The sequence below is a fragment of the Protomyctophum bolini genome (assembly GCF_963924005.1).
Source record: "Protomyctophum bolini genome assembly, chromosome: 12".
NCBI classification, from domain to species: domain Eukaryota; kingdom Metazoa; phylum Chordata; class Actinopteri; order Myctophiformes; family Myctophidae; genus Protomyctophum; species Protomyctophum bolini.
Window position 1 is genome coordinate 24050113 of NC_137873.1, and position 26229 is coordinate 24076341.

At 39.6% G+C, this 26229-nt stretch overlaps 1 protein-coding gene across 2 annotated transcripts in view; it reads right to left on the reverse strand.

Annotated features, from left to right (window-relative positions):
• Nucleotides 1–8571: 8571 nt before the first annotated feature.
• Nucleotides 8572–26229, reverse strand: part of LOC308325061 (activated CDC42 kinase 1-like) — a 114599-nt gene continuing 96941 nt past the window's right edge. For both annotated transcript variants that reach the window (XM_080777456.1, XM_080777455.1), the window contains 3 exons: nucleotides 21187–21282; nucleotides 16023–16153; nucleotides 8572–12321 (listed from right to left, as the gene is read on the reverse strand). In XM_080777456.1, coding sequence (XP_080633582.1) covers nucleotides 12315–12321; nucleotides 16023–16153; nucleotides 21187–21282 — 234 coding nt within the window. In that variant the 3' untranslated portion in view covers nucleotides 8572–12314. The remainder of the gene's footprint in view (nucleotides 12322–16022; nucleotides 16154–21186; nucleotides 21283–26229) is intronic.

Sequence of the window (26229 nt, forward strand, 5' to 3'; positions counted from 1 at the left end):
GCTATAGCCCACGGTCCAAAATGATGAGAAACGAGGCTAACTTTTTTTTCAAAATTTCAAAAAACATGGGCTATAACCCATCGTTTTTGTCATTTCGTCATTTTTTTCAAATCTTCAAAAATGATGAAAAACGGCGCGCTATAGTATGCCGTACGATATGGGCTATAGCCCACGGTCCAAAATGATGAGAAACGAGGCTAACTTTGTTTTTCAAAATTTCAAAAAACATGGGCTATAACCCATCGTTTTTGTCATTTCGTCATTTTTTTCAAATCTTCAAAAATGATGAAAAACAGCGCGCTATAGTATGCCGTACGATATGGGCTATAGCCCACGGTCCAAAATGATGAGAAACGAGGCTAACTTTTTTTTTCAAAATTTCAAAAAACATGGGCTATAACCCATCGTTTTTGTCATTTCGTCATTTTTTTCAAATCTTCAAAAATGATGAAAAACGGCGCGCTATAGTATGCCGTACGATATGGGCTATAGCCCACGGTCCAAAATGATGAGAAACGAGGCTAACTTTTTTTTTCAAAATTTCAAAAAACATGGGCTATAACCCATCGTTTTTGTCATTTCGTCATTTTTTTCAAATCTTCAAAAATGATGAAAAACGGCGCGCTATAGTATGCCGTACGATATGGGCTATAGCCCACGGTCCAAAATGATGAGAAACGAGGCTAACTTTTTTTTTCAAAATTTCAAAAAACATGGGCTATAACCCATCGTTTTTGTCATTTCGTCATTTTTTTCAAATCTTCAAAAATGATGAAAAACACCACGCTATAGTATGCCGTACGATATGGGCTATAGCCCACGGTCCAAAATGATGAGAAACGAGGCTAACTTTTTTTTTCAAAATTTCAAAAAACATGGGCTATAACCCATCGTTTTTGTCATTTCGTCATTTTTTTCAAATCTTCAAAAATGATGAAAAACAGCGCGCTATAGTATGCCGTACGATATGGGCTATAGCCCACGGTCCAAAATGATGAGAAACGAGGCTAACTTTTTTTTTCAAAATTTCAAAAAACATGGGCTATAACCCATCGTTTTTGTCATTTCGTCATTTTTTTCAAATCTTCAAAAATGATGAAAAACGGCGCGCTATAGTATGCCGTACGATATGGGCTATAGCCCACGGTCCAAAATGATGAGAAACGAGGCTAACTTTTTTTTTCAAATTTTAAAAAACATGGGCTATAACCCATCGTTTTTGTCATTTCGTAATTTTTTTCAAATCTTCAAAAATGATGAAAAACAGCGCGCTATAGTATGCCGTACGATATGGGCTATAGCCCACGGTCCAAAATGATGAGAAACGAGGCTAACTTTTTTTTTCAAAATTTCAAAAAACATGGGCTATAACCCATCGTTTTTGTCATTTCGTCATTTTTTTCAAATCTTCAAAAATGATGAAAAACAGCGCGCTATAGTATGCCGTACGATATGGGCTATAGCCCACGGTCCAAAATGATGAGAAACGAGGCTAACTTTTTTTTTCAAAATTTCAAAAAACATGGGCTATAACCCATCGTTTTTGTCATTTCGTCATTTTTTTCAAATCTTCAAAAATGATGAAAAACGGCGCGCTATAGTATGCCGTACGATATGGGCTATAGCCCACGGTCCAAAATGATGAGAAACGAGGCTAACTTTTTTTTTCAAATTTTCAAAAAACATGGGCTATAACCCATCGTTTTTGTCATTTCGTAATTTTTTTCAAATCTTCAAAAATGATGAAAAACAGCGCGCTATAGTATGCCGTACGATATGGGCTATAGCCCACGGTCCAAAATGATGAGAAACGAGGCTAACTTTTTTTTTCAAAATTTCAAAAAACATGGGCTATAACCCATCGTTTTTGTCATTTCGTCATTTTTTTCAAATCTTCAAAAATGATGAAAAACAGCGCGCTATAGTATGCCGTACGATATGGGCTATAGCCCACGGTCCAAAATGATGAGAAACGAGGCTAACTTTTTTTTTCAAAATTTCAAAAAACATGGGCTATAACCCATCGTTTTTGTCATTTCGTCATTTTTTTCAAATCTTCAAAAATGATGAAAAACGGCGCGCTATAGTATGCCGTACGATATGGGCTATAGCCCACGGTCCAAAATGATGAGAAACGAGGCTAACTTTTTTTTTCAAAATTTCAAAAAACATGGGCTATAACCCATCGTTTTTGTCATTTCGTCATTTTTTTCAAATCTTCAAAAATGATGAAAAACAGCGCGCTATAGTATGCCGTACGATATGGGCTATAGCCCACGGTCCAAAATGATGAGAAACGAGGCTAACTTTTTTTTTCAAAATTTCAAAAAACATGGGCTATAACCCATCGTTTTTGTCATTTCGTCATTTTTTTCAAATCTTCAAAAATGATGAAAAACGGCGCGCTATAGTATGCCGTACGATATGGGCTATAGCCCACGGTCCAAAATGATGAGAAACGAGGCTAACTTTTTTTTTCAAAATTTCAAAAAACATGGGCTATAACCCATCGTTTTTGTCATTTCGTCATTTTTTTCAAATCTTCAAAAATGATGAAAAACGGCGCGCTATAGTATGCCGTACGATATGGGCTATAGCCCACGGTCCAAAATGATGAGAAACGAGGCTAACTTTTTTTTTCAAAATTTCAAAAAACATGGGCTATAACCCATCGTTTTTGTCATTTCGTCATTTTTTTCAAATCTTCAAAAATGATGAAAAACACCACGCTATAGTATGCCGTACGATATGGGCTATAGCCCACGGTCCAAAATGATGAGAAACGAGGCTAACTTTTTTTTTCAAAATTTCAAAAAACATGGGCTATAACCCATCGTTTTTGTCATTTCGTCATTTTTTTCAAATCTTCAAAAATGATGAAAAACAGCGCGCTATAGTATGCCGTACGATATGGGCTATAGCCCACGGTCCAAAATGATGAGAAACGAGGCTAACTTTTTTTTTCAAAATTTCAAAAAACATGGGCTATAACCCATCGTTTTTGTCATTTCGTCATTTTTTTCAAATCTTCAAAAATGATGAAAAACGGCGCGCTATAGTATGCCGTACGATATGGGCTATAGCCCACGGTCCAAAATGATGAGAAACGAGGCTAACTTTTTTTTTCAAATTTTCAAAAAACATGGGCTATAACCCATCGTTTTTGTCATTTCGTAATTTTTTTCAAATCTTCAAAAATGATGAAAAACAGCGCGCTATAGTATGCCGTACGATATGGGCTATAGCCCACGGTCCAAAATGATGAGAAACGAGGCTAACTTTTTTTTTCAAAATTTCAAAAAACATGGGCTATAACCCATCGTTTTTGTCATTTCGTCATTTTTTTCAAATCTTCAAAAATGATGAAAAACAGCGCGCTATAGTATGCCGTACGATATGGGCTATAGCCCACGGTCCAAAATGATGAGAAACGAGGCTAACTTTTTTTTTCAAAATTTCAAAAAACATGGGCTATAACCCATCGTTTTTGTCATTTCGTCATTTTTTTCAAATCTTCAAAAATGATGAAAAACGGCGCGCTATAGTATGCCGTACGATATGGGCTATAGCCCACGGTCCAAAATGATGAGAAACGAGGCTAACTTTTTTTTTCAAAATTTCAAAAAACATGGGCTATAACCCATCGTTTTTGTCATTTCGTCATTTTTTTCAAATCTTCAAAAATGATGAAAAACAGCGCGCTATAGTATGCCGTACGATATGGGCTATAGCCCACGGTCCAAAATGATGAGAAACGAGGCTAACTTTTTTTTTCAAAATTTCAAAAAACATGGGCTATAACCCATCGTTTTTGTCATTTCGTCATTTTTTTCAAATCTTCAAAAATGATGAAAAACGGCGCGCTATAGTATGCCGTACGATATGGGCTATAGCCCACGGTCCAAAATGATGAGAAACGAGGCTAACTTTTTTTTCAAAATTTCAAAAAACATGGGCTATAACCCATCGTTTTTGTCATTTCGTCATTTTTTTCAAATCTTCAAAAATGATGAAAAACGGCGCGCTATAGTATGCCGTACGATATGGGCTATAGCCCACGGTCCAAAATGATGAGAAACGAGGCTAACTTTTTTTTTCAAAATTTCAAAAAACATGGGCTATAACCCATAGTTTTTGTCATTTCGTCATTTTTTCAAATCTTCAAAAATGATGAAAAACGGCGCGCTATAGTATGCCGTACGATATGGGCTATAGCCCACGGTCCAAAATGATGAGAAACGAGGCTAACTTTTTTTTTTTTAATTTCAAAAAACATGGGCTATAACCCATCGTTTTTGTCATTTCGTCATTTTTTTCAAATCTTCAAAAATGATAAAAAACGGCGCGCTATAGTATGCCGTACGATATGGGCTATAGCCCACGGTCCAAAATGATGAGAAACGAGGCTAACTTTTTTTTTTCAAAATTTCAAAAAACATGGGCTATAACCCATCGTTTTTGTCATTTCGTATTTTTTTTCAAATCTTCAAAAATGATGAAAAACAGCGCGCTATAGTATGCCGTACGATATGGGCTATAGCCCACGGTCCAAAATGATGAGAAACGAGGCTAACTTTTTTTTTCAAAATTTCAAAAAACATGGGCTATAACCCATCGTTTTTGTCATTTCGTCATTTTTTTCAAATCTTCAAAAATGATAAAAAACGGCGCGCTATAGTATGCCGTACGATATGGGCTATAGCCCACGGTCCAAAATGATGAGAAACGAGGCTAACTTTTTTTTTCAAAATTTCAAAAAACATGGGCTATAACCCATCGTTTTTGTCATTTCGTCATTTTTTTCAAATCTTCAAAAATGATGAAAAACGGCGCGCTATAGTATGCCGTACGATATGGGCTAAAGCCCACGGTCCAAAATGATGAGAAACGAGGCTAACGTTTTTTTTTCAAAATTTCAAAAAACATGGGCTATAACCCATCGTTTTTGTCATTTCGTCATTTTTTCAAATCTTCAAAAATGATGAAAAACGGCGCGCTATAGTATGCCGTACGATATGGGCTATAGCCCACGGTCCAAAATGATGAGAAACGAGGCTAACTTTTTTTTTCAAAATTTCAAAAAACATGGGCTATAACCCATCGTTTTTGTCATTTCGTCATTTTTTTTAAATCTTAAAAAATGATGAAAAACGGCGCGCTATAGTATGCCGTATGATATGGGCTATAGCCCACGGTCCAAAATGATGAGAAACGAGGCTAACTTTTTTTTTCAAAATTTCAAAAAACATGGGCTATAACCCATCGTTTTTGTCATTTCGTAATTTTTTTCAAATCTTCAAAAATGATGAAAAACGGCGCGCTTTAGTATGCCGTACGATAGCGCGATGGGCTATAACCCATCGTTTTTGTCATTTCGTCATTTTTTTCAAATCTTCAAAAATGATGAAAAACGGCGCGCTATAGTATGCCGTACGATATGGGCTATAGCCCACGGTCCAAAATGATGAGAAACGAGGCTAACTTTTTTTTTCAAAATTTCAAAAAACATGGGCTATAACCCATCGTTTTTGTCATTTCGTATTTTTTTTCAAATCTTCAAAAATGATGAAAAACGGCGCGCTATAGTATGCCGTACGATATGGGCTATAGCCCACGGTCCAAAATTTTGAGAAACGAGGCTAACTTTTTTTTTCAAAATTTCAAAAAACATGGGCTATAACCCATCGTTTTTGTCATTTCGTAATTTTTTTCAAATCTTCAAAAATGATGAAAAACGGCGCGCTATAGTATGCCGTACGATATGGGCTATAGCCCACGGTCCAAAATGATGAGAAACGAGGCTAACGTTTTTTTTCAAAATTTCAAAAAACATGGGCTATAACCCATCGTTTTTGTCATTTCGTCATTTTTTTCAAATCTTCTAAAATGATGAAAAACGGCGCGCTATAGTATGCCGTACGATATGGGCTATAGCCCACGGTCCAAAATGATGAGAAACGAGGCTAACTTTTTTTTTCAAAATTTCAAAAAACATGGGCTATAACCCATCGTTTTTGTCATTTCGTCATTTTTTTCAAATCTTCAAAAATGATAAAAAACGGCGCGCTATAGTATGCCGTACGATATGGGCTATAGCCCACGGTCCAAAATGATGAGAAACGAGGCTAACTTTTTTTTTCAAAATTTCAAAAAACATGGGCTATAACCCATCGTTTTTGTCATTTCGTCATTTTTTTCAAATCTTCAAAAATGATGAAAAACGGCGCGCTATAGTATGCCGTACGATATGGGCTAAAGCCCACGGTCCAAAATGATGAGAAACGAGGCTAACGTTTTTTTTTCAAAATTTCAAAAAACATGGGCTATAACCCATCGTTTTTGTCATTTCGTCATTTTTTCAAATCTTCAAAAATGATGAAAAACGGCGCGCTATAGTATGCCGTACGATATGGGCTATAGCCCACGGTCCAAAATGATGAGAAACGAGGCTAACTTTTTTTTTCAAAATTTCAAAAAACATGGGCTATAACCCATCGTTTTTGTCATTTCGTCATTTTTTTTAAATCTTAAAAAATGATGAAAAACGGCGCGCTATAGTATGCCGTACGATATGGGCTATAGCCCACGGTCCAAAATGATGAGAAACGAGGCTAACTTTTTTTTTCAAAATTTCAAAAAACATGGGCTATAACCCATCGTTTTTGTCATTTCGTAATTTTTTTCAAATCTTCAAAAATGATGAAAAACGGCGCGCTTTAGTATGCCGTACGATAGCGCGATGGGCTATAACCCATCGTTTTTGTCATTTCGTCATTTTTTTCAAATCTTCAAAAATGATGAAAAACGGCGCGCTATAGTATGCCGTACGATATGGGCTATAGCCCACGGTCCAAAATGATGAGAAACGAGGCTAACTTTTTTTTTCAAAATTTCAAAAAACATGGGCTATAACCCATCGTTTTTGTCATTTCGTAATTTTTTTCAAATCTTCAAAAATGATGAAAAACGGCGCGCTATAGTATGCCGTACGATATGGGCTATAGCCCACGGTCCAAAATTTTGAGAAACGAGGCTAACTTTTTTTTTCAAAATTTCAAAAAACATGGGCTATAACCCATCGTTTTTGTCATTTCGTCATTTTTTTCAAATCTTCTAAAATGATGAAAAACGGCGCGCTATAGTATGCCGTACGATATGGGCTATAGCCCACGGTCCAAAATGATGAGAAACGAGGCTAACTTTTTTTTTCAAAATTTCAAAAAACATGGGCTATAACCCATCGTTTTTGTCATTTCGTAATTTTTTTCAAATCTTCAAAAATGATGAAAAACGGCGCGCTTTAGTATGCCGTACGATAGCGCGATGGGCTATAACCCATCGTTTTTGTCATTTCGTCATTTTTTTCAAATCTTCAAAAATGATGAAAAACGGCGCGCTATAGTATGCCGTACGATATGGGCTATAGCCCACGGTCCAAAATGATGAGAAACGAGGCTAACTTTTTTTTTCAAAATTTCAAAAAACATGGGCTATAACCCATCGTTTTTGTCATTTCGTAATTTTTTTCAAATCTTCAAAAATGATGAAAAACGGCGCGCAATAGTATGCCGTACGATATGGGCTATAGCCCACGGTCCAAAATTTTGAGAAACGAGGCTAACTTTTTTTTTCAAAATTTCAAAAAACATGGGCTATAACCCATCGTTTTTGTCATTTCGTAATTTTTTTCAAATCTTCAAAAATGATGAAAAACGGCGCGCTATAGTATGCCGTACGATATGGGCTATAGCCCACGGTCCAAAATGATGAGAAACGAGGCTAACGTTTTTTTTCAAAATTTCAAAAAACATGGGCTATAACCCATCGTTTTTGTCATTTCGTCATTTTTTTCAAATCTTCTAAAATGATGAAAAACGGCGCGCTATAGTATGCCGTACGATATGGGCTATAGCCCACGGTCCAAAATGATGAGAAACGAGGCTAACTTTTTTTTTCAAAATTTCAAAAAACATGGGCTATAACCCATCGTTTTTGTCATTTCGTCATTTTTTTCAAATCTTCAAAAATGATGAAAAACGGCGCGCTATAGTATGCCGTACGATATGGGCTATAGCCCATGGTCCAAAATGATGAGAAACGAGGCTAACTTTTTTTTCAAAATTTCAAAAAACATGGGCTATAACCCATCGTTTTTTTTTTTTTTTTCAAAACCTCAAAAATGATTTTGGCCCATGGTCCAAAATGATGAAAAATGAGGATAAAAAATAAATTAAATTAAATTAAAAAAAACGATGGGCTATAAACCATCGTTTTTCTTTTTTTTCCTCCGCAACACTCCGCAATTCAAAAAAAATCAAAAAACGATGGGCTATAACCCATCGTTTTTCCGCAATTCCTCCGCAACTCCTCCGCAACACTCCGCAATTCCTCCGCAACACTCCGCAAATTCGATGGGCTATAACCCATCATTTTTCGGAAGGTGTCTAGGGGGTCCCCTTACAGTGCCTCTGTGGATCGAGTCTAATCAAAGGTGATGAAGAAGAAAACCACACAGGGTGACAGAAAGGTAAAAAATAGTTAAATTCTTTAATAAAAAATACATTTATAAATTCGGCAGCATGAACTTCTCTTGCACAGTTCCGTCAACCCGGGAAGTAGGAGAAAATACAACAAAAACCAACTGTACAAAAACAAAACGTTAAACAAAACACAAGGAGATACTTCAAAATGAAAAGAGGCGAACGTCGGATCGGACAATGGAACAATCAACCATAAACAAGGACAGTTAGGGGACAAAACAGAACTCACTTTTTGTTCTTTTTTTTTTCATCCGATTTTGAGACACCAGAATAGGAGAACGTGGGTTTGGATTGATCCTAAAACAACACAAGGTTCACTTCAGTCTTTCTAGTACATCTACAGCAGTGTGGTATGAAAACAAACAAAAATCAAAACAAACAGAACCATCACCATCGCCAGACAGGGGAGGCAGCGTCTATTAAGCACTGTATAAAAAGTATCAGCTTTCCGCATCAAGCGACACCCCTCTCCCCCCGCCCCCACGGTAGACTTTATTGCGTTGCAGTGTCGCACATACCCAAAATAGTTTCCGTTGTGTCGGTGTGTTGCAAACTTGTAAATGGGCTATTTCTGGTGAGTGCAAAACACATCTGGCTTAGCTGTAAGTCATAGTGCAACTAAATGAAAAGGGGACCAGGGATCAGTGTACACGGCTCCACAATACACCTCAGAGGCAAACAATACCACAGAAACACCATTTACTCAACAACGCGTAAGGTGGACATATCTTTTCAGGGTACCGTATGGTGATATTGCGACAGACGCACTGCACTCACAACTGCGGTTGGCATTGACTGGTTTACAGATTGCACACATTGGTGTACAGAAGACGTCAGAGGCCATACATACCCTAGCAGCCACATTACACACAAGAGAGAAAAAAAGATTTTAAGAGGGTGCATTCCAAACCAGGAACTCAAAAAAGAAACTTTGGGTGCCTCCACTCGATGGCTCTGCATGGCCTAATCTTTCATGAAAGCCAGCAGACACCTGGGTCAGCACTTGGCACTGATGCACAATGTAGATCGCTTATGAAAACATGCAAGGTTTCGGCCCAGTTCTGCGACCTCGGGCGAGAGGTCCTCGTGAACAGATGGAGGAGACGGCTTGGTTTGAAATGCAGCCAAAAAGCGTCTGCATGTGGACGGCGGTAGCCAAACAGAAAGAAACGCTGTGTATTCTAATCCACTGGTCCTCAAAGTGGGGTCTTTGGTGGGATTCCAGCAGGGGGTCGCCAGAAAAAGTAGAATAGCGTCACAATCATTTTAACCTCTTTATCCATTTATATATTGGCTATTCAAAATAGCAGATCTACAAGCTTCGTGCCACGCTGCAAGTTTATACATCTGCTATTTTTGAACATTTGAAAAAACATTTTCAGATGTGAGGTCCGAGACTCCCGGCCAAATGAATATAACCTTGGGGGTTGTTTGGCAAAAAAAGTTGTAGAATAGGCTTCCGGTCTTAATGGGTTAAAGCCTGTGTATTGTACTGTACTGTACTGTACTGTACTGTACTGTACTGTACTGACCGGACAAGTGTTCACTCCCCCGATGGTTCACACTGACAGAATATGATGGAAAATATACATGCCCAAGCTGACGCCTCACACCCCCGCTTTAATTTATTGCCTCCGAAAAGCTGCTGACCAAAAGTTCACCCTGATTGTTTTTAAGTGGATTCTAAGTATTATGGAGGATGCCGTGTACACGTCTTGACACCACTGCCAGCGTAGTCTAAACCGCATGCAGAGAAACACTACGTCGGCAGGAGCGTTTCAGCTGATGGATGCCACGTGGACAAAGTGCATAGAAGGAATTGGAACAAGTTGAGAGTTCATTGGGGACAACATGGGAAGTTTCTGCTGACATTCCGACAACAAAGAGGCCTTTTTTCTTTTCCCCCGCCATGATTATTGTTCATACCGTACGTTCACACGTAGTTCTCGATTCAAGGGGCCCGGGACCACGTTAAAATAATTTAATAGACAACAAGAACAGTATTTTTTTTTCTTCCTCTTTCAGCTCAAAAAGTTCCAAAATAAAATATATTAAAAAATAAAGAGAAAATAAAAACAACATTCTGTGCATTACATTATTGGCCACAAATGTATGAACTCAAAACATCTCTTTATACATGATATCTCTACACTTGAGACTCTGTGCATAACAATTATCTGTTCTGTATCTGGGATATATTTATAAATCAATTTGATCCAGGTCAACATTGGCGCAATGACCTTTGAACCCTACAGTAGTTTAGAGTCTATAGGTTGAGCAGTAATAAGGATACGAGCTAACATTTCTTAGCAAACTCCCCAAAACAATGTGTCAAACACTAAACAGATTCTTTTTTTTTAAAGAATCAAACGTGAGAACTTTGACCATGAGGTCATCTAAAATTTTAAACGTAACCACTTATTTTATACTTTAATTGAAAATAGTCAATCTGCAAGATCCAAAGTTTGTAGAGCTGCTTTACTTTGGTAGAACATAAATATATATTTTTTAGAATTATTCATTTTACTTGTCAGTCAAACAACTTCCCTCTTGTGACCTTGTAAGAGCTGCTACTTTCTGAGAAACTTCTGGAGAAATAGCGTGACCAACCTACTGCAGCAAACAGTGGATGTCTGAACAAAGTGCTACAATCTTGTGCTTTTCAACTCAACATCGGGCTTTGTACTCATAAAGAGGATTTGCCTATAGGGATTTAACCATTTAAGTCATATTTTATACTCTCTCTCATACTATGTTCACTTTTTTTTAAAGACTCAATTTTCGTACTGTATTATGCTTGCCTTGCAGATCTATTTTTGCACTTTTGGGGAAACTTCTGAAACAGTTTGCCTATAAATGACAAGCCTAAAATAGAGACGCCTGTTTGAAAGAGGTTAAGTGACACCTCATTCTTCAATGTTGTTAACGACACAAACGGACAAAAACTAAAACGCTCCTTAGTTGGTCAACAGTGTTAACTGTGGCAGTGATAATTCCAGTGAATGGGATACCAGCAAACTGTGCCATTAGTGAATGGAACGGGTGTCATTGTTTAAGCATACTGAATCTGTGGGCATCTATTGGGGTATGAAAGTGCCCTCAACCAGGCAGTAAAAAATAAGGTCAGCACTAGACGACCAAATGACCCTGAATGCAGAAGCTTGCCAATATAGGTACATGTGATTTAGTTAAAAACAACAGAGTGCCAACAGTATCTTTAACTTCCTAAACTTTCAACCACTTAAGCCCTGTATACTTACATAAAGAGTGAAAATAGCCCATCCACAAGCTCACAAAGCATTGCATCGCGACACGTTGTGAGCTTTTACATGGGCTATTTTCACGTCTTCTTTTGAAAGTTTTACATTTTATATATATATATATATATTTGATGTATTTTTTAAATTTAATTTCCTTCTGAAAAACTTTGAGTAATGACATGCCCAAACAATAGCGACGCCACGTTGGAAGTAAAGTAGCCCATAGCTTCCTTGCCAATGACTGAGACAAGAAAATGTGTCCTTGTGGCATGCGGCTGACGAGAATCTAGAACAATCGCACAATGAACTGTGTGCCGGTTCCATACATACAACACGCGTCAATCTTCCACACCATGTCCCAGACAGTCTGCAGACAGGACCATGTGTGTCTGATGAGTCAAAGAGAAAAGGAGGGATGGGAGCAGACTCCATCCATCCATCCGAGTACGATGACTGATCCATGACATGAGGATAGTTTAGTTGAGAAAACAGCCGTCGCAAGTACAGATGTTCATTATTGCCTGCAAAAAAATAAAAATAAGAATGAGACAGATTTAAATTAGAAGTAATGCTAAACAGTATAGCACCCATTATAGCAGGGGTGTCAAACTCAACTTGGGGCTCAACCAGTTGCGGACGCACGCTCGATGTCTCAGTCAGTCACTGCTATAATATCTATCTATCTATCTATCTATCTATCTATCTATGCTCAGACCCAGCCAGCCAGCAAGCCACACACATAGTGCTCAGACCCAGCCAGCCACACACATAGCTCCGTAAGGGAGTGGTTGCACCACTCAAAAAATCTTCAAAAAACTGAAGAGGCTACTGGAGATTGGAGAACCTGATTTGGATATGATACTGATGCAGGACATTGGCTACGTTTACATGAGCAGTTAAATCCCCTTTTCATTCCGAATAGAAGTTCAATCCTATTAAACGTTGTTATGTAAACACCTACAAAAACTTACATCCGAATGAAAACGCTCGATGCGATCTAAAAACCATTCCGATGTCACTGGCCGGATTACTCCGATTTTCAATGCGATTGAAAGAAATTTGACTCATGTATACACTGCTTCGGATGTAAATTCATTCTGGTCTTTCTGAGCATGCTCCAAGGCGCTCATATCCAAGGCGCGCCGTCGGCGCCGAGGAGTTTGCACATAGAGCGCGTTATTTCGTTCCTTTTTTCAGATCCGAAATCCACACAAAAAACGTGGAGCAGCAGCAGATGAGATACCCCTGATCTGTGTGTGTGTGTGTGTGTGTGTGTGTGTGTGTGTGTGTGTTCAACGGTCTCTCTCTCTCTCTCACTCAAAAATAACGAGCGACCCGATACAATAATAATCATCAGTGTTGCGTTGCGTGCCCTGGCCGTGCTGTAGATACAAAGTATAGTAGTAGGCCTACAAATAAAAACGAGATGATCAACTTCCCAGCGGAGAAGCGGAGCCGCAGCCGGTGGGGAAAAAAAAGACGGTAAACACTAAACATATATGCCCGCGCCGCCCCTATCCAACCAGCAGCCTCAAAGCTACTGCGGAATGAAATGATGGGATTTCAAAGTATCGTCTTTCGTCTGTAATATGTTTGTATTGTTGAGACAGTCACAATGAATGAACTGCCTATATTTTATGTGTCCAACAGATGGCGTAGTTTCACGTGAATTAACATGTATCATGTCTTCTATCACTTCTCCATATAAACACTCATTCGGAATGACCATTTCCCATGTAAACTCGCGGCAAAAAACATTACATCGGATGTATTTTATTCTGAAGTATTTATTCGGAATGATCACCCTTCATGTAAACGTAGCCAATGTCACTATGACAGAAAGAGAAGATGGGTCTGGCCACATTCATTCACCCCATAATCTCAGTGTAAATTGGGGAATATGTTGTGAAATAAAAAGTCAGAAAACTGGAATGTGGGAAAATGCCTTATTTTTACATTTTCTTAGTTCAAACCATTCCATGATTTCACACACACACACACACAACTTTATCCCTATAATGTGCACGGGCTACTGGCACCGTTCCACTTCATCATATCACGCAAGAGATGCCACACACCAGTATAGAAGAGAGATAGTCACTTACTCACTTGTTGTAACTTGTAGGGATGCCACACTAGTCTACACTCTACTCTACACCTGCCTTCATTTCATCTGATTGTCTGTCTGGCAGGCACTTAACAAGCGATCGTTAACTGTGTCTGTTAGAGAGAGGGGCAGAGATTATTTAAAAATTTAAGCTTTGCTCAACTTGATTTATACTTACTAGCCCTTACCCATTGTGAAATTAATTTTTAATTTATAATTTGTTAAATTGGAAAAAGGGCTTCGTTAAGACCTCCATATTATTATGGTCAATGCCTGTGTGAAAAGTGGGAGCGATTGGTGCAGGCAGTGAGGAGCTACGGCAGTGACAGTGACACACAGACAGACACACATTCATTCAGACAGACATTGGCTTAATTATAGTATGATATTCTCCACTCTGATGAAGGTACATGTTCGATATATCATGCAGCCTTACTTATTAGCCTATATTTTGGCTATTTAAAAATAGTTTTTGCTTGAGGCAGGCGGGCCGCAGAAGACGACGTCGCGGGCCGCACCAGTTTGAAACATACAGAATTTGAACTTGAGGAGTCACTCATTTAAATAGAACATTTAGAAAGTTTTCAGTTTTCAGTTTGAGTCATAATTGCTTAGTTTTTATTTAGTTTTTGACAGTGAAAAAAGATAGTTAACGTACATTTTTCGTCAGTCTTAGTCAACAAAATTAACACTGCAAACATGCTCTGAAAGTGCACGCGGCCCACCCATCCGATCACAGTTAAGTGTTCAGAGGGGTGTGGGCCAAGAACATGGTTCCAGAAAAGGTTGGAAACCGCTGGCATACAACAGCAGCTCATTTATAATGTTCTATATTGGAAAGGGTAGCACTTAGCAGCAGTTAAAAACAGCCCCTGAAGCTCAGCCGCAACAGAAAAGGGCGAAATAATTAAACATCTTGTGACCTTTTGTCTTAGTAACTGCGTTTCGATTTCTTCAAACGATGTCTAAGGAAATATTTACCACACAGTCAATGTCTGGAGGGCAGATCATTGTACTGTCTGCCCTGCCGTGGTGGAAAGTAACTAAGTACATTAAGTACTGTACATAAGTACAGGTTTGAGGTACTTTTAGTACCTAAAATCTCAGACAGTATGGAGTATGGAATCTAATATTGTACTACTTACAGTACACTTTAGTTATTAGTTACTTTGTAGATTATTATTACAAGACATGCATTAACCACTTCAGCCCTATTTAAACTAATAAGCTCACAAAACGTTGCATTGTGCTGCTGAGCTTGTAGATCTGATTTTCAAAACATTTTGTATACCTTTTTATACATTTTAAACCTGTGAAATGGGACATTCTGCATGATGCCAATACTTTTGATACATTTACTTAAGCAAAATATGTGTACTTTTACCACCACTGGTAATGCGTGTACACTGTAAGATTTAAGCCATTGTATCTGTTGGTGCAGCAGTTGAACTAAAGCTGTCATGGGTAGATGGATGCTTATTGCTTGCCATTAAAAGGTGGTTAAAAAAAGGAAAAGTCTCACTAGTGACGGTGCTATCTGTTCAAGACATTGGGCTTTAGTGTGGAGATCAATATAACTCATAGTTTAGAACACCGATTCTGAAGCTGCACTCTAAGGACCTCTATTCTCTGATGGAGCGCACACGGACAAAAATAATGTCACCCACTTATTTTACCCCTTCTTTACCCCTGTAAACCTGTGATGTGACAATAATGCCGATTCTACCAAATGGACCTTCACAGGTCTGTAACTCTGATTGAACAAATGTAACCAAATGGGCCCTTAGACTTGGTTCCATTTGCACACTCTCAGAGTTAAATTCACACCACATAAAGGTGCTTTCCTGTTTCAGCCCTCAAAACTCAGATTTATGTGAACACTCCAGATGAAACTCGGACCACTTTGTAGTGAACTGTACTGAGTTCGGTTTGCTTCTCATCCCCAGTGCGATTCTCTTGAACTAAAGGTTTAATTGTATGCTAGATATAGTGGGGGTGCCTGCTTCATCTCTCTCTCAGATAAGGGGTCCTTGGGCTGACAAACGTTGAAGACACTTGGTTTAGAGAATACTGGAGAGAAAAGACAAACACATCAATAAAAAAAAGAAAGAGTACCTCTGCCTAGCAGTGGAACCGTAGTTATCCAGCAGCTGCGTACACGCCACCTCCAGGTTCCAGTCACACATCTCTAGCAGCTTCAGACACTCTGTCCTGCTCTTCAGACCGAGGCAGAACAACTGTTCCACCTGGGAGGGGACGTGCATGGGGAGCCAGGGCCAAACGGAGGGAAGGAGAACGGCAGGGCAGGGCAAGACGAGAGGGAGATTGGATTTGGCCAGGGCGTCACGCACACAGGGATAGACAGAGGGGTGGGTGAGTTGGTGGTGGGGAGGAGGGTGGTTGCAGAGACAAAAGAAAAACAAAGTTAGGAGGAGCCGACTCTTTGTTGTTGCGTGTTTAATCCAGTACAATGCACAGTACAAAGAGGGAGGGCGGATTTTGCATGGAGCAGCGTGTTCGTTTCACTGGGATTTGTTTTGGCGTGCCACACCCGGCGAATGCAAATAACCTCAGCTGACATTGCGACGACTGCGTGTGTATGCATTTGTAGTTCTGTTAGACAAACAGGTGTGTGCATGTATGTGTGTCAAATTTTGTGAGGTTGTAGGGTGGCAATTTTCTAAAGATTTGTTTTTGGCTTTTCTGCCTTTATTGATAGTATCAAGTGAAGAGAGACAAGAAAGAGGGAGAGAGAGAAGGGGAGAGAAATGCAGAAAAGGACGTCATGAACGGGACACGAACACGCTGCACGCTGTCAGGCCAAAGCCTATATGTGGCATGTGCCTGGACTACTTGGGCCAGCGGGCGCCCCAGGGTGGCAATTTTCAAACAGTCGATGTATACAGTATAGCACTGGTTCCAGGTGGTCCCCAGCTAAAAGAGAGTGGTAACAAAATGGACCCTTATAGATGTTTAACTCTTGAGAGCATAAAATGAAACCAAATGGATCCGAGAGTTAAATTATTGTTAAACAACTGCATTACTTTATTTACAAGAACTCTAGACAATAGAATAGAACACATAGAAGAATTGTTATATAGATCTATATATATATATAGCCTGTTGTCTCTCCTAATGGTACCACATCAATACAGCATGGAATTGTGGGCCAAATCTTATCCGACAACAAGGGTCTGAGAGGCTAATGGGTCGATTAAGCAGAACAGTTTTACAATGGGGTAATACATAAATTGGCCTCGCTCTGCGCACAATCATATTATGACAGCCTTATCGTGTTGAACGCACACACATATGGCATACGGCGTTCCTGAATATTTTAGCATTGTAGGAGTGTCCATATGTTAATTATTTTCGCTTTGCGCAATTTGCTATTAAGCCCCTTGGCCTTGACCTAAAAACACTCAGCGCATAACGATTAGACGTGGGTCTGACCACCTCATAAACGCAAAAAGCACAGTTTGATTTTACACTTGAGCGGCTCTGGGAGGCTGCTGGAGTGTTGCCAAGTCTGTTTATTATAAGCAGCTTCTTTTTCTGTAAAGTTGCTTGTAAATATTGGTAGTTGTGGTTGCTTTTCTTGTTTCTAAAGTGGTTATGTGGGCTTTTCTCCTAATGTTGTTTAAACCAGTGATCCTCACACAGCACATTCCCATGTCAAGGATCCCCAGATGAATGCATTTTCCCAACTAAGGACGGCAAATCCAAAAATGTAATTACATTTTTCCAAGATTACTTTTGAAAATAGCAGATCTACCAGCTCACAGTGCATCACATTCATTCATTAAAACTATGAACTCTGACTGCAGGGGGATATATAATGATCATTATAACAATGTGCAAGAAAATATTTAAAAAGATGGAAGAACTTTATATTTGTGGACAATCAAAATATGTTTTTTATTTTAATGTGTCATTAAAATTAATCTGCATATGGCAGACTCACTATCTAGAAAATAAAAACATGGCACTTCATTTAAAATAGGTTACAGACCCCTGTTATATGCGCTTATTTTGGGATTATTTTTATAGATCTATTTACTTGTTTCTATGAGACATGGCAACAGCTCTTTTGTTGCGTCTTTTTTTTGTAACATGTTGAGATTAGAAACGGCCATAATTCTTTCATTTCTCAACCTTAAAAAAAAATAAAAACATCTCCATAATCCTTGGGAAGTTTGCTTTCATACGCTGTATCACACCCGATTCAAGTCTTCTTCAATAAAATGCTACGAGCGAAGACCATATACCATCACGGGCCACAGCATTACGCACCACGCATTCAACTCATTACTCATTTCAAATATAATATAATTATAATTTAAATTAAAATATAATTTTACTGGTGTTTCTCAATAGAAACAAATTATTTTGAGGCATAAAGTTGACAGCATGCAGTGCAATAGGAATAATTAACCCAAATGTGACAAAATCATATGTCATGTCTTCTATGGTGCCAGCCTGAAGAAATGTAATATAACGATCCCCAAAGTGCGCATTCCGTATGTGACATCAGCTGACTGGTAAAGAGAATAGTATGGACATGTTGATTGGGTACGTCTCAAACACGCCTTAAACACTCCCATGACTAATTCAAGGCCGTTTTGCACACTCCACGGGGTGTCGAAAGCGCTTCTTAACATGCTTAAAATTGCTATATGACTTACCACACGCCCCCAGCTCATAAAACTGTAATATTATATGTAATATTATTGGAAGTGGTTAATGGAGGCCTAAATGTCATCAAATGGTGGTCTGTGGCTCAAATGTTGAATAAATAATGGGCGTTGATAATGAAAAGGGTTGAAAACCACTGCAGTAGGCCTATAGGGTTAAAGTGGTTAAACTAATTTAGCTGGGTTAGAAACACCCTCAAGGATCTCTGGGCGTGCCCGGACTTCACTTTGAGAACAACTGCTGCAAACCACTGACCGATGTGAGCCTGCAGTGGTGTAGCCATTAGGCTATTTAGAAGCTCCATGTTAAGGACGGTGCATCATTAGTATGCTCCTATAAAAAGGTCTTTACTTTGATGTAGTGCAAAGATTAACTACAACACTGTTTATCACCGTCTGCCTTAAGCACGGTATGCACTGCAAATGTGTTTTATTGCTTTCAGCAGCGTTACTTATTTATTGGTGTGGCAACGTGGTTCCTATAAGTACACTATGATGATTGCACCTGTTATATCGTCTCTGGCTGGCAGAAACCTTGTATATTCTCCTATTTATTGTTTGTTTGTATGTTTACATAAATTAATGGGCTATTTTATACATTGTCATAATGACAGTGCTGTGCACGCAAAAGTGGTGAAATTCTACAAGCTCACGCATAGCGACACGTTGATGATCGTTATTTTCACCATTTCCCTTTTTTTGGGGGGGGACACAATCTTTGCCTACTGCACAATGACAAGCTCAAAGTCATACAGGGATGCCAGGTTGGAAGTGGTTAAGTCTGTCTGTGGGTTTGATCAATATTTAACTACTATTTATATAATAGATATTTATCGAACAAAAGTATTCACAGAGAGCTTGTGAATAAATAATAACTACACTGGAGTCGCTGGAACATTTCCATTTCCTGAAAGGCAGCCGTTTTGTGACTTAGGATGTTTCCGCGAACAGCAATAACTCGTATCTACAAGAGATTGATTCATCCACTGTTCCGCCATTATGTACACGAGCAGTGGTGGAATAAGTACTCATTTTTAACAGTTAAAAAAGAAAAACGTATGTTGCTACATCAGTAACCGCAATCTGCAAGATTGTTTTATAATGGGATGAATCTAAGGTTGCAATACCCTCCATTTGACTCCCCATTCATCCAATTTGCTTTTGCGATCTTGTATTAAACGATGTTAAACTCACCAACATTGCAGTTCTAGACAAGCTTGAATTATCCTCTTTCAATCTGCCAAGCTTTTGTTTCATAAAAATCCACCGTAGTCATGTTATGAGCTACTTTCTGTCAAGAAATTATCTGCAGGTGATTCTTTTTCTAAGTGTTGGAGTTTGGAAGCACTCGTCGAAGTCACTGGACGGCCATGCGTAGGCCTACCACCTGTTTCGCATTTGCAAATAATGCAGGAGGCAGCTGCGTGACCGTCACCCGTTAATATAAAAACGAGTGCTTCCAAACTCCAACACTTGAATCACCTGCAGAGAATTTGACAGAAAGTAGCTCATTAACATGTCTACGGTGGATTTTTATGAAACAAAAGCTTGGCAGATTGAAAGAGGATCATTCAAACCTGGCCTAGAACTGCAATGTCGGTGAGTTTAATGTTGTTTAATACAAGCAGAACGCAAAAGCAAATTGGATGAATGGAGGGTATTGCAACTCATTCATCCCATTTTTATAATAAAAATCTAGAGTTGCAAATTGCGGCTACTACATCAGTGCTGCTCAAACGTTTTCATGGCAAGTACCTCCTAAAGTATATGTATCCCCCGCCAAAGATTCATGGGTCATCATGATAGCTGCCTGCAACCCACCACTTGCACCACAATTTGAAATAACCTCAACATTTTCTAGGTGTTGATGTAAATATTGTTGCTTTATTGGGCCTTTTGCTAGCCTGGCTCCAGAGCCCTGAATCTTTAGACTCGTATTCAGGGCCTGGTGACACTATAGAAAGGCATGGTTTTCTGGGTTGAAAATCTAACCGGCCCAAACGAGATCAGGATAACCCAGTATGAACCAACCAGAGTGGCCCCCATCTCAGAAAACGACTGCCCAACAGACTGAATAATCGTGAAACAAAATGAACATTTGTCAGGCTATTCTTTTGTAGCTCTTTGTGTTTAAAAGAGTCTGACATTTTTGTTTGTTTATTTAATTGTTTGGACCACCATGTAATTAGTTTATCTTGCGAGGAGGTTTGAAGTGCTGGTTTCACTATTCATTATAAAGGACATTTGATGATTGCCGTAGGCTGTGCACTGGAACATTTACGTGTCAATGTCTGAGCGTGGCACATGATGTGGGTTCAGAATGACAGCTCTGAGCTGCACTACAGCACTGGTTCTCAACAATTAGAGGGCCTGACGCTCCAAAATAGTCTATTTGAGGTGGGGACAATGTTTGACCCGTTTTCTTTTTTTTGTAGATTGTTGATGCCGTAATGGTCTTTTTATTTTCTTTCCTTCTCGTTGAGACGTTACATTAAACAGTTAAAGTCCTCAAATGGTCAATCCCCCCTCCCCCAAGGTCAAATGGGGACCTCCCTGAAGGGGTCTCGACCACTGTACTACAGTACCTTGAGGTAATACACAGCTTTCTGGATGCTCCAGTTGTGGTTCTGGAGGGCGGCCTGACACTCCTCCAGTGTCACACCGTGGACCGCTTCCTGCACCTGAACAACAAACAAGACACAACGAGACACGTCCAGAGTGGTCAATGCCTGTTGGAAGTTCACACTGACCAAGGCTTTTCCACACACTTTCAATGAGAAATCTTTCAAACCCTTGTTCATGTACAGTAATGTGTTCCCGGCTCTCCATTTGCCTGTGAGCAAATTAACTTTACAATTCCATTTCCTTTTCCTTTAAGCCAGTGGTTCTCAAACTTTTAATTACAAGGACGTACGCTCTCAGAGTAACAGGCACGGAAGGGTCCATTTGGAACAGACTCAAGGAACCCTGAGGGTCTATGGACCCTTTGAGAACCACTGTAAGCTGGAACCTGTCAAAACCACATCCTGTGAGTAATCTAACTGTAAGCGCTAAGCAGTCACTTTCTATTTTTCAATGGCGGTAATGGGATGCTATGGTGTTGTCTACCGGCTCCATGATTTTAAATCACTTCAGCTGTACAGTATGTTATCGCTATTTTATTTCCTTCCTTTCACAAATGGCAGTTAATTATGGACAATGACACCAAGGAGACCCACTGTGTCTACCATGTCCTTATGCAGTCATGCACAAAACAGTGACGTTGCAACATACATAATGCATACATAATAAAGTAGGGCTGGTAAATTAACTGAAAATATAGGTGTTATAATCTGTACTTGTAGACACAGTGTACTTGATATGTATTATGTACTGTCTGAACTGTAGCATACTTTATAGTTAGGCTACGAGAGAGATCTCAGACAGCAAGGTCAGCCTTGCTGAAGTTAGCGGTTATGTCTCCATTGTTTTTGCTCCATTGGATCCAGCTCTATATATGTTCCTGTGTGTGTAATAAACTTGGTGAACCTTTAGCGTGATACTGTCTCGTGTCGCGTTATTGTTCTCCCGGGCCCGCCGCCGCTGTCGCCGTACCAAAGGTACAGTATACTTCAACCGGATTGTCACACACCACCCAGCCGGTACACACTACCTGTCTGTCAAACCAGACGAGGGTCCAGTACTTAGAGTTTACAACAATAGGGAAACATGCAGAACCTATAACCAAAAATGTTAATATGTAGGTTGAATAAATACTTTTTTCCCATAAAAATATCAACAACAAAACAGATTGTTTGTGTCTTCATATAATTGGTCCTCACTAATGCTCATGATAAAATGTTTTTTTTTTTCTTTCTTTTCTACTCACTCCGTCTCATAGAAGGGCTGTGGATGCTTCAGAAACCCGCCTACCAGTGATATCATTGTTAGGCAGTTTTTTTAGTTTAGGTTTTTTCCAAACAAGATTTGAAAAATCTTAAGATCTAGGTTGTTATTAACGCGAGAACATTGCTTCCATTATACAGTAGCATGCTAACTTTCCAGGAATAGAAAGTATGCAGTTTTCTATCCCGGGTGCCTACAAATTCACGCCCAGAAATGTGACAGCGCCACCACTTCTGGTCTGTTAGAACGGTGTAATGCAGGCCAGCCCATTTGAAATTCAACTGTAGTTAGCCTCATTTTAAAATAATCCGAAATGAACTGAAGACTATATTGATTTGAATGAATAAAAATAAGTTTCCAAATGGGGAGACGGCAGACAGACAAGTAGTTGCATTTCAGTGATATTGCTGTTTTTACGCGCGCCGACTTTGAAGAGGGGAATTCTAAATTATACATCCCGATCCCGACTGACTTTGTTCATGATCTATATTTTGAACATGTCACAGGCTTATATAAATGTTCTACCTACAGCGGAACATGTACATGACGGTACATGATAAATGAAAACATTTGTGTTTTACCATTGTTGTATTAACTTGGCTGAATGTAGTGGGAAAAATAACCCAACTAAATGGAGGAGTGACATATGCCGACATTTTCAACTACCTACTGTACTAGTGAATTCTCCAGGTTTAACTGCATAACCCGTGTACCACACTATTTAATCCATATTCTCCCCTTGGGTAATACGCTAAACCCGCTATTTGTTTTATGTGTTTAATTTGCCGTTTTGAAATAATTTAAAAGAAATAGCGGATTTGTCACGGACCTGGTGACGAGGCGGATGCGTTATGATGACGTAACCGGAAATCAACCAACCGCCGGCTTGCAAGGGCTTCTGGGAAACTGAGTCCAATGCAAAGTGAACGAGGGCGTAGTAGGGACAATCTTAGCTCGCTTTTCTATGACCCGGATCACGGAAGTGGCTTTTTTTGTCGTCTCAATAACAAATCATTGGAGTGTTTTCAAGCGGATTTTCATGGATCAAAGGCGCAAATACTTCGGTGTATGCTCCAAAGGTAATTAAACAATCCTGGCCGCCTCGGTAGGTCATATATTAATATAAAGCTCTCAAAGGGTTAATCATTCCCTGCCAATCACATGTTTTGATATGTTTATTTTATTTTATTTATATTTTCAAAAGCACACACCGCCAATCACGTGTTTTTAGTTTTTACACTAGATGGCGCTCTTGGCTTTACGGATTTACCGTTTTGAGTCCCAATGAATCTAGGGAACAAAGAAATCACGTGGTCGCCTCCCATCCACTTCCATGTTCGAGAATCTCGAACACTAACATCTCTCTTCTTGTATCGTTCCACTCCAGTCGCGACCACCATTCAATTCTCAATGGACTCGAACTATTGAACAGAAGGATGGTTTTGCACGTTTATTTTTGTTGTTTTTGTTTTTTGGCGGACACGCAGTGAACACCTCTCTGATTAGCAACGGTCGGAGATGCGATGAGCAGTCGAGATGAATATTCTGTGACTACTTAAAAGATAAGCAAATACGAGAAAAGGCTGGCAGGGTGGGACAGGGGGCGGGGAGGAGCGGGGCATGGCAGAGAATGAGTATAAAATGTAAGGTTTATGTGAGGACACGGCGAGTGTGTGTGTGTGTGTGTGTGTGTGTGTGTGTGTGTGTGTGTGTGTGTGTGTGTGTCACACAGAGCATACGTTGCTCCGCTCAGGTGTTTTATGACTGTCTGATTGAGCCATCTGTTCCACTGCTGCAATATTCAGCACCAACATGCTCCTGAGTGCTGTTGGAGTGCATGCATGGCTACTAATGACAAGTGCTGGTCTTCCATTTGTCTGATTCGGGATTCGGTGGCCTAAATAAGTACGCTTTAAAGTGATTTTTAATATATATATATATATATATATATATATATATATATATATATATATATATATATGTGTGTGTGTGTGTGTGTGTGTGTGTGTGTGTGTGTGTGTGTGTGTGTGTGTGTGTGTGTGTGTGTGTGTGTGCCTGCCTTTGTGACTGTGGGCGTGCTTGCGTGCATGAGAGAGTGCGTGTGTACAATATGTGTCTGTGCGCGTGCGAGCATGTGTGTGTGTGTCCCCCATTCCTTGTATTTGTTATGCAGACACACAAACAAACAAACCCACACAGTGTGTTCCCACACACACACACACACACACACACACACACACACACACACACACACACACAGGAAAAGGAGATGTAGTCTGCACACTGTATAGCAGCTCCCAAGAAAACAAATATTGAAGTTTAGGACGTTTCGACCACAGCTGGGTCTTCGTCAGGTATGATGAATAACATTTTCTTTGGAGCTGCTTTACAGTGTGCAAACTACATCTCCTTTTCCTGTACGTATCTTTTGAGATGTGCAGGATGTTTTGGATCACACACACAGACACACACGCACATGTCTTCCTGTGGATGTTAAGGCCTTGCGACAGACTACTCAAACATGGCGATCTGTTGCCCCCATCTGTTGAACAGCAGCAACTGTAGGCCTTATATAACAGACAGGGGCAACAAAGGACACATGAACAGTGGTGGAAGAAGTACTAGGGTATTTATTTAAGTAAAAGTATCAATAACCTACTGTAGGAATAGTCTGTACGAATTCGGTATTCAAAAAGTACAAAGTATTGGCATCAGAATGAGAAGTACCTAAACTAAAAGTAATCATCCGCTGAAATTGGTTTTCAAATTTCAGGCTATTTTCAAATTGTTCAAAAGTAAGTCTGAAGTGGTGTTTTGTAATAATAATCAATAATAATCCAATTCTACAAAGTAGCCCAACTAGTAACTTTGTAGATAAGTTAAGGTTTTCAAATAATTACAGTGAAGTCAAAATTACAATAGTTGCCTCTGATATGTACTGGAGTAGAAATAAAAAATGATAAATGGTGCATTTATATAGCGCCTTTATCCAAGGCGCTTTACATAGGTGCATTACATTCACCCATTCACACACACACACATAAATACACCGATGACGGTGGAAACCATGCAAGGTACCAACCAGCACATCAGGAGCAATTAGGGGTTCAGTGTCTTGCTCAAGGTCACTTCGACACTATAACTCTGGGGGAGCCCAGGTTGCGAGCATGGTTCCGTCCTCGGGTTGAGTACAGAGTGACGTAGAGGGTGCGCTGTGACTGGCCAGTCGCTGTGATTGACAGCCTACACCTAAACATAACCCTAACCTTAACCTCAGTAAAACTATACCTAAACCTAACCCTAACCTTAACCTCAGTAAAACTATACCTAAACCTAACCTCAGTAAAACTAACGCAGTGGCTGGGGGCGATTCCAAGAACCCGGAAGAACGACGGAATCCGAGGACGATTCCCTCCTCGCGCCCGGGTTTCGAACTGGCAACCTTGTGGTTGCCATCCAGCCACTCTACCCCTGAGCCACCGCCACACTATTGAAATAGCCAGTAAATAGAAGTGCTTCAAATTTGTACCCAAGTACATTACTTGAATACAGTGCTTAGTTCAGTTACTTTGCACCACTGCAAATGAAGACTGTTGTGCACAGCCATGAAGCCACTTTAACAAACAATATGAATGCGCTGTGCATTTTGCGGTGTACTGTACCCTCAGGGCATGATGTTTCTAACATCCCTGTATGCTTGTCTGTACCTGCTAACGAGCCAGGCGTTGAAGTGCTCACAGCCT